The 10,382-nt window shown below is 38.2% G+C and overlaps 1 protein-coding gene across 1 annotated transcript; it reads right to left on the reverse strand.

Moving 5' to 3' along the window:
• Positions 1–4,110: 4,110 nt before the first annotated feature.
• Positions 4,111–8,502, reverse strand: rasl10b (RAS like family 10 member B; the record flags this gene model as incomplete). Its single annotated transcript, XM_079473910.1, has 3 exons — positions 4,111–4,381; positions 7,215–7,339; positions 8,215–8,502. 3 exons carry the CDS (start codon positions 8,500–8,502, stop codon positions 4,111–4,113), a joined length of 684 nt encoding a protein of 227 aa, XP_079330036.1.
• Positions 8,503–10,382: the final 1,880 nt, after the last annotated feature.

Here is a 10,382-nt window from a genome sequence, read left to right on the forward strand (position 1 = left end):
TTCAAAATCTGAGCTCAGTAGTTTGTGACATTGTTAAGATCTCTTCTGAATTTCCAATGGAGACACTTTTTTTTGCAGACGCTGGAGAATTTGTCTAAAGTCTAATTTGCTCTCCATTTAATCTCATCGATGTATAGGAGAAATCATCGATATATTATAGAGATCTCATCCGTGATTTTTCTTTCATTTAGAGGTTTTAATACTCATCCCATTCTATACAAGCAAACGCTGAGCTTTTGGGCACAGAATTAGATTTTTACTCTGCAGTACGGTTTGAAAAGAATGTTATGCGAATTGTTTCTTGTTTTTTTCAACAATGTCGAAGAGTCAATGCAGTCGGGGCTTGCAGACATGTGCTAAATTATGTCGTCTTCTCTCATGCAACTAGGTGTTTTATTGCTGTGGGCTACAACAGAAACAGGACAAAAAATATTAAGCTGACATCTGAGCTACGTGGGTGTTTGCTACATCGAAATTCACATCGGGTTTGCACACAAAGGCATTTGGTCTACAAAAGCATGAGATTTTTTGTTGTTGGAGCTGAAAATGTGTATCTACATTATGACTTGCTGGCTATGACTTATTCATGAAATACGTCAGCTCCACCTAGCATCTCTCTGGCACTTCTTCCCAGGAGTTTCCAAGTCACCTTGTACTTCAGTATGTTCGGCTACTGGTTTTTATAAATAACTACTAACATAAGTCTGTTGCTATTTATAGCTTGGTCAGAACTGCAGTCTGTCAGTACATCAGCTGGGCTCGTCTATTCACCGGCCCTTTCATCCCCCAACTCCTCATCTGAATATTACTAGATTCCTGTCAGGAGAGGGGAGCGCTTTGAAGATATTTTCTAAGGATTGTGAGAGCAATGAAACTGCGATGGCCTCTATTTGTGTGGATTTTGGATCAAAAGAAAATGACTCACACAGTCAACACATTCTCTACTTATCTTGAATGAAATATGCTAATGCAATTTTTTTATACATTAACATGTCAAGAAATATCTATTTACTTTAGCTTATTTCATGTTTTTCTGTGTTTCCAAGTTTTGTAGACAAAAATATAATTGTGGAAACATAAGTTTCTTTCATGACAAAAAAGCCTTGGCAAATGCTGAAATTATGAAGATAATATGAAGATTCTTAGATGCTGTAGAAGTATTGTGTATTGTTAGTTCATGTTCATGTCTAATGCATAGTTAACAAATATAAGTGTTAAAATTTTATTAAGTTAAAGAGTTTTTGAAAATTATGACTTGGACTGAATAATAAGAGTCAGAACAGGTGGGAACTTATTCAGCATTGAAGGTGGCTACATTGAAATGGTGGCTACATTGAAGATGCTATAAAAATGTATTTTGAATTTTATGTAAATCATTGCATTCCCATAGTCACATTTGTGTTATATTTTAGTTTGAGTTTACTTTTATTTTAAATAGGGGAAACAATATTTATATTTGAAAGAGTAGTGTATTTTTCAGTAAATTAATAACCTGTTCTCATCAATCTGCGTATAGATAACATGACTTTACACTTTACAATTGCGTGTAATGCATACGCCAAACGTTGTGTGCAATAGAGCTTGTCAATCGATGTCACGGCGCGTTGCATGCTGCAGCCATCTTGGAGGTTGTTTACTAGCGATCGATACATGATCCTCGATGTGATTTTCTTCGCGTTGTTTACAAGTCGGAATAAAAAAAACGATTTCGTTGTCTAGTCTAAATTACTTGCTGTTGCAGTTTATAACAAAGGACAACCAACCCACCATGTTTATGTCTTCTTTGTCAAACGGAACAACATTGAAGAAAAGAGCCACTACCACCTATAAATATGGCCGCGACACCCAGCATGCAACACGGCATGACATCAGCGCCACATTCATTATAAGCTTTGTTGGAGATGGGGATACATATTACTCACACTTTAATATAAATTTTGGCTTACCTAACCCCACTCCTAGACTAAACCTAAAACCATCCATTTCCCAACCATATTTACATGCCACAAGCAAATAGAAGTCGGACACGGGTATTTATTGCAAACACTAACCATAAAACAGTATAAAAGCATTACAAATAGCATTCAGAGTCTTCTAAAGCCGTACAATAGTTGTGTGAGTAAAGGTAGGTTTAATAGCTGATAATTATGCTCCAGGAGTGGATACAGTTGCGTCTTTTTGAAAAGTTTTAGGCTCAAGCTTACGCATGACGCATCAGGGTAGGACAGCCATTGCCGTTTCATGACATATGCTAACTTAATGACGCGACCTATAACAGGACACACGAGAGCCAATGACGTTTCACAACTTAACCATAATCACATTACGCTTCACACAGTCTGATTTTTGAATCCGTGCGCAGCTGGAGGTTTATGGTGAGTCTGTTTGCCTTCAAATAATTGCCCTTTTGAATAAATAGTATCTGTAGCAGTATCTGGCTAGACTCGGGAGCAAACTTTTGGACTTGTCTAGACTCGGGAGCGGACTCTTGGACTTGGCGTTCTTGAAGTGGTTGGTTTAATCCATAACAGAAAACATCTGTGAGGGCGTAGTCCGGGAGATCAGAATAAAATTAAATATCCAGAAAGTCTTGAATATGCTCCTCGAGGATACGGTTACCTTACCGCATACTGACCAAGGATACTGCTGGATCCATTTTAGGTTAATATTTCTGTAACTAAGAGAAACCCAGGCAGGGGATCCAAATGCAGTAAAAACTTTTAATGGAAAAAAAACCAAAATAAAATAATCCATGGAATGAATGCAATGAAGACCAAGACAGAACTCCACGAAAAACAAAGACAGACAAATTAAATCTCAAACACTAAGGCTATTTAAAGGTACACAGGTGTAACCAGCTAACAAGACACACCTGGGGAGACAATCACAAGGGAACCAATAAATAAAAAAACTAGAAAGACACAATACAGGAAATGAGAACTCAAAAGATACAAACAGTCCGCAGAACAAATCATTACAGCAAAGCTTTGGCCCACACTAGCTCAGTCTCATTCAACTACATTGTGTTTTGCCTTATTGATTTATCGGTTCCAGCTATAAATCACTTCTTAATTATAGATATTACAATAACTGTAATAGGGCCGTTTTCAACACATTGGCAATGAAAAAGAGATGCTAATGTGGCTATTGATGATGTCACCAAACAAAAAAAGGATTTGTTTTCAGTGTCTATACATTTATTAGACTACAGTCCTCTTTAGAAGTACATATGCTTAACATGTATTTTTTCAGACAGTGTTGTGCATCATAAGCTGATTTGTTATGTAGTGGGTAAAATCAGTAAGCAATATACATTTTTATTTTTCTCGCATGAATATTGTTCTGTCTAAAACATGTGGGCTTTACAATTTATGATCATATGATCAAAACACATCAAGAGATGATATTCTTCTATGAATAAATGAATGTGACTTTAGTGTGACAAATTTAGATAATACAAATTAATAGATTTTTGGGATGAGACACACAAAAAGTACCTTCATAAAGTATCCGCAGAAACTTGACTCTTTTCTGGTTTGTGTTCTGTGGAGTATTGCGAGATGAGAGGTGCCTGTTTTGGGCACCTGGGGCCAACTGTTCTCCAGACAAAATATACGATTGTTCTTCAGATAAATGATATAAAGCTCGTAAGAATGTTCCTTCTTAAAAAGTTCTCAAATATTTTCTTAAGAACATTTTTCACTTAAAATGATAAAGGCTTCGTAAATCAATCAGGTGCTGGAAGACCCTTTAGCATCGGCATAAGCATAGGTGAGTGCTCATTTGCTGTCCCGGCCTGAACATAAGCAATGACAGAACAGAGATATTGTAACATTATTCAATTTTTCCAGTTTGGATTTCCAGGCTATGAGGCAGAGATGTTGCGTTCTTCCAGGCTAAATGCGGAGACATCAGTTTGAAGGTTCGGAGCAACAGGGACTGACTTCTTGTTTTAACCATGTCTGTCTCTGACTATTAAAATCCCAAATGTGACATCCTTGGCAAGTGTTACTGTACCTCTCTATATGACCAGGAAACAATAAAGCATCCTTAACATGAAAAATCCCATGAACCATTTTAGACTATCCATTACAGAGGAGGCTGTTAATGTCACATCAGGACACAGCGCTCTCTCCTGAGCGCTCGCTGGAAACGGATGGTGGCGTGGAGGTGTTTGCACCGGGCGCATCCCACACTGCGGAGGGCCTCTCCAAACAGCAAAAGAATATGCCAGTTGAACTTTGCAGAGCACTCCACATATCCGCACTTCCAGCTCTTTCGGACTAAGTCAGATATTCTGTGCCGGGGGATGACGCGACCTCGCTGCAGATCACGCTTGTTGCCCACGATCAGAATAGGAGTGTCCCCAGAGCCCATGACCCTGTGAAACAATAACAAAAATCACTGTAAATCAATGTCATAACCACTGTAGACACTGGTAGGGGCATGTCCCCCGAATATTCAGAGTAGTGGCCTATCGATATAGATTTACAATGGATCCTATACCCTCTGGAAATCTGGTAACCTCTGTAGACCCTGTGCTGTCAGTCAGCGGGTGAGTGTGGGTCTTTAATTGACAGGAGCCACCAGCACTTTTGAACAGTCGTGACCGGTCTCACCTCGAGCCCATGATTCCCCATACAGTCACAAAACAGCAAAAAATCTTTATCGTAATCTGTTTATTTGTCTTGTTTTCCTCCTAAATTTAAGGACATTTTTTGAAATAAGAAAAATCTGGGTATGTTTTGACTTCAGAGAAATCTAAAATAATTTTGTGAAGTTTGATTTAAACAAGGAAAGCGTGTTTGCCGAATGGATAAGAACAAATATTTCAAAAGAAAAACAAGATAGCTTTTTTTATCTCACAGAAAAACATCTTGTCTTAAGCATAAACTTCCCAAAATGTAGGTACTATTTGTCTTTTTTTCTAAACCAAACATTCTTAATACAAAGATATTCACATCAGTGGTAAAAGCATGTATGTCTCGACTTTGTAAAGAATTTTGTGAAGGTTATGATTTTGTTTTAAGATTTTGTACATAATTACTTTACTTAACAAATAATTTGTATAAAAAAATTACAATTCTTTCAAGACCTTGAGCTATGCAACAGATTTCATGAAAGAATGTGTTTACTCTAATAAGCAAAAATACCAAACTGTTTAAATCTAAAGAAAAGCTAAATTGTTTTTCAATCAAATAATTTATGATTTTCGCCGAACTTCTCCCAATGCATTCAGGGACTGCATTGTGATGGGATGTAATGCAGTCTTCAGATTTGACCGGAAGGACCTGAAATATTTGGGGTAGATTCAATGAATAAGTTTAAATGATACTGTTCGTGATTAAATAAAATAGAAAAATTGAAAAATAGTAGCGCAAGCATGTAGGAAAGTTCTACTTTGAACACTTTGCTCAGGCATTTTAGAATAAACATAACAACATTTCTGATGCTGTTTAACAAGTTCTGGGGCATGTTTCAATAAGGAGGTTCAACCAACACCAAGTTAAAATGTGGACTCTGAGTTGATGTACACCGAGATGTGAAACTTTGAGTTTTTGGTTTCAGAACAGCTGATTTTAGTTAGTTCTATCAACTCTGGGTAGACTTACATGGGGTTAAGCGCTTGCACCAAGACTACGACAAGCCATGATCAATGGAGCTTCGATGTTAAGATTCACTATGGACACGGCACCAAAAACAACCAACATGGCGGCAGAAAGCTCTTGAGAGAGAGGCACACTTTCCTCTCTGCAAGGATTTACTAATGTGCTGAAAATGACCTTTTGAACTTTTAATTAATAAATAGATAAATGTACCAATAAACAAAAACAATAATCAGTAAGTGAATGAATAAATGAATGAAATCTGACATTTACGAAGTATTTTCGGATCCAGAGGAGAGTTTTTCGCAAAGGTCCGTTTTACGGGCAAATCACTCATATACTGTATTTATGAATGTTTTAGGAATGAGACCTGGAAGATGCTGTGCAGAAATGTCGGTTCAAGGTGACTGAGTTCTGGCTGGATCAATAAACCACTGTCTTCTTCACTCCACAGACCTTGACGCAAGCAAAGCATGACAGCTGACGCCATTGATTACAATAAATCTATCTGAAACGCTCAGCACTCACACCCACACTGACTCATCAGCCAATCAGTGACGAGTTCATGCTGATGTCTATTTCACTGCCACACAAAAGCATTGCAGCGTATGGATGTGACATTTCCAAATACTCAGAGAATGTGCCAATAACATCCGTTTATATTTTACTAGTCCAAACATCAGAAAAAGATCAGTCTATGCACAAGTTTTATATCCTCAACATGTTTTTTTAACAAAAAGATGGACATTTTTGAGAGACAAGATATGATACCGGTCAAACGTTGCGGGACACTTGCACGACCTGTTTCTCATTATTTAAAAAAACATTTGATTTGAAGAAGTGCGCTTAAATGTATGATATCAGTTTTGTAGACTAAATCATAATTTTGCAAACATGTTTTTTCATGACAAAACTAACATTTAATTTGATTAAAAAAATCGTTTTTGAAATTCATGAATGATGAAGAAAGAACAGCCAATAAGAGCACAGAATAGATGAAAACTACTTAAATATTGTTTAAAAAATAGCTCAGGGTGAGACCTCAAGAAGCTGCGTGATAAAAAGATACAAATTCTAGTCGAAAGGTGACTACACTGAAGATTAAATATAATGATTTCATTTATTTGATAAGTTTAGCTAGTTGCTATGAAACTAGCTTTAAATAAATATTTGTATATTTTATAGAAAAACGCTCTCTATCTGAGTGCTCACTACCGTTGCTTGAAATGGACTCTTCTCTTGAAAAATAGCTATTACTATCCAAACACCAGTTTATTGACTTCTGAAGAACGTAAAGAAGTGTAACCACATAATTCACATTACGTGTTAATGAATTTAAAACAGCACCAAAGTGTTGACAAGTGGAACAGACAATTTACTCTTGATTTAAGGTCTTAAGTGATACGGGAATGATTCGGTGTGCCGGCAGCCTGTGATTACGGAAGAGTCTCTTTTTCTCATTGTAATTACAGCAACCATCACACCGGGCAGGGATAAGCAAAGAGCAAAGAGAAGATGAGCAAGAAAAGGCAAATGAGGGAAAGATAAATGAGTGAAGGCAGATCAAAGGGAGTGAAATAAAGAAAAGGATTGATTGTCCTCACGTACCTGGTCTCCAAGATCTGCTGCCGCATGGTTTTGACGTACTCGAAGCTGTCGAAACAGCAGATGTCATAAACCAGGATGTAGACGTGAGCGCTTCGAATGCCTCGGCAGCAAACGTCTGACCATTCCTGCGCAGGCAGAGAACACAATAAGCTGCATTCATGGAGCTTGATGTTATATTTGAAACGGGGTGTAATTGGTACCAAATCTGAAGGGACAGACTAACAATACATGGCGAACAATAGCAATTTGATCTATATTTGCTATAATGATCAGGATTTCTGGGAAACAATTTAAAGGATAAAAATATGATTATGAAATATGAAAAAAGGAGCTTGAATGTTGATGATTTAAGCTGACTGAGACAGGAAATACCAGTAGAGAATAATATGTGCAAAGTTGCATATAAGTAAAGTTGTGAAAGAAATAGCACTGAATCTGTGCGACACCTCTGAGAAAGAAATGTGAGTCGAAACAAACGGCCTTATAGAGGATTTTAAGCTCTCACTTTGTGTACGTTATTAAAACTCGACTGTTCTTAACATTTCTAGAATGCAGATACTTACAAAATGTCAACTCTGTATAGTTACATTCACTAACACTGTCACCTGAATTTAAAAGCCACAAAAATAACAATTCTGCTTTCATTTATTCAACCTCATGTCATTCAAAACCTGTCTCTGACTTCTTTTGTGAAAAAAAGGACATTTTGAGAAATGCAATGAAAAAATCGTATTTTGCGTTCTGCAGAAGAAAGAAAATCATACAGGGTTGAAATGACAAAAGAATAAGTAAATGAAAGAATTGTCATTTTATGGTGAACTATCCGTTCAACCCCTAAGCAAATTTCTCTCAGATTAGCAGCCTATAATTTTTTTGGCACCGCGAGAGAAACCTGTTGAAGGACTTGTTTGCTTTAAGGAAAAAACCTTGACCTGACATAGAGTCGCTGCTGTACATTATTACATTTTGCAAAAATGTTCCGGTGCGTCGGTCACAGTACCTGCAGAGTGCTGACAGGGAAGCTGCTGATGGCCGGATAATCTGTGATCTGGAGGTCATGGACATGACCGTTGAGCACTGCGGCAGAAGGGTGCACCCTTCGGGTTTTACTGGACACTGGTACCTCACTGTAGTCATTGTGAAGAAAGCGCTGTACAATCGCTGTTTTGCCCACCCCTTGGGCCCCCAGCACCGCGATCCGGAAAGGAGCCGGCGTTGCCCTGCTTCCAGCTCGTCCCCGGTGGGCCGCCCCACCCTCCCTGTTCTCGCAAACAGTTGGCCAGTGCATTCAGAGGGGTGCGCGGGCAGCACATAGTCCTGACTGGATCCCAGAGAGCCGTCGTGGCCACAGCACAGTCCCATTCATAGACCTCTGAAAGAAAAAGTAGAAAGAGACTCATAAGTTCTAATTTTGTCATCATTTACTCACCGTTGAGTTGGTTCAACTCTTTATACATTTCTTTGTTCTGATGAACACAAGATATTTGGAAGAATGCTTATAACCAAACAGTTCTTGGACCCCATTGACTACCAAACTTGGAAAAATTACTTTATCATTTTTTGTTCTGTTTAAGATATTTTGAAGAATGTAGGACAGTTCTGGGGTACTTTTGACTACCATTGTGATTTAATGCTGTTTGGTTACTGTCCAAATATCTTTCTCCGTGCTTAACCAAACATAGAAATGTATACGGGTTTGGAACAACTAGAGAGTCTATTTTCATTTTTGGGTGAACTTTTCCTTTAACAATGTGTTTAGACTTTAAAAAGGACCTCAAGTGAAATAATTGTTTCATATCATTTTGTACAAGGACCAATTTGGACCAATTTGATATTTACATTTACATTTAGTCATTTAGCAGACGCTTTTATCCAAAGCGATTACAAAGAGTTCTGGGAGCAATAAGCGATATATCATACAAAAAGCAATAGTACAGGTGCTAATACAAAGTTACTATATACATCTTATATAAATCTAACCAAATAAATGACATGCAAACATTTGTTTTTAATGGGATTCGTACAGGAATTATGTGTTGTATTACGTTAAACAACTTGTGTGTTGTTTATTATGGTCCGTTAATCACATCATATAAAACCACAATGCTCTATAAATATAAAGCACCTAAACCGGGTCGGGATGATATAAATGGAGCACAGATATTTAGAGAGATAGGAAAACATGAAGTTTGCTTCCAAAATTGAGATAACTCAGTTTAATAAAAAACTTTTTTTTTTGTTAATGAGCAGTTGTGTTTTTTGGATATCATGGCTTAAATCAAAAACATACTGCAGTCTGATGGATATGAATTGGAATGCACAATAAAAAAATACGATTTTTGAGTTATCTCATTTTGGAACCAAACACTTCAACAGCACATTTTATGTGTAAGCTATTCTTATAGAGCCACTGTAGGTGAATATTTTTCATTATTTTAAAATCCACTTATAGTGACAGGCCTGACACAATGCATATAAAATGCATGTGCAAATTGTAGATGCAACTGGTAGAGCAAGTAGATAAGCTACTCCCACCCGGTTAACATTATTCTAAATATCGAGAGCCATCCTCATAAATCTAACACGATCGTAATGTATAGCGGGTACAGAAATGACTCCAGTCACTTACCTCATACCCAGGTAAGAAGTTCCATTCTTGGATTGGTGTGGGCTGCTGCGCACCTGCACGATGTTTCTCTTCGATTTCACACACTCTCTGAAGGAATTCAGATGAAGAAGTAACCCGTCCTGGACGACTATCCTGTCCGCTGACGTCGGGAAGACCTAGCGCGCGGCACGGTGCGGGTATGTTCGTCTGTGGTTAACGGACAGATCCATCAACGCCTGCGCGTAAAAGCGGTGTAGTGGACCGCGCCGAGACCTTGCGCATCACCGGGCCAGCATCACAGGTTAATTGAATGTGATAAAGCCGAGACCTCCGCTCCGGAGCTCAGTGGAGTGGACGTCAGTCAGCAGCAACGCGTTTGTTCTCTCTGGTGCGTAAATACGATGCGCGTTCGGTCACACGAACGTAAACGAGAGTAAATACGAGCACGCTTTTAAACAGCATGTGGGGCGGGAGAACCGATCATTCACATGTTGCTTGTGACATAAGACAACATTCAAATGAGTGGATCCACTTCCACCGGGAATCACATCCCCCTTTCT

This window comes from Barbatula barbatula (genome assembly GCF_947034865.1).
Source record: "Barbatula barbatula genome assembly, chromosome: 2".
NCBI lineage: Eukaryota > Metazoa > Chordata > Actinopteri > Cypriniformes > Nemacheilidae > Barbatula > Barbatula barbatula.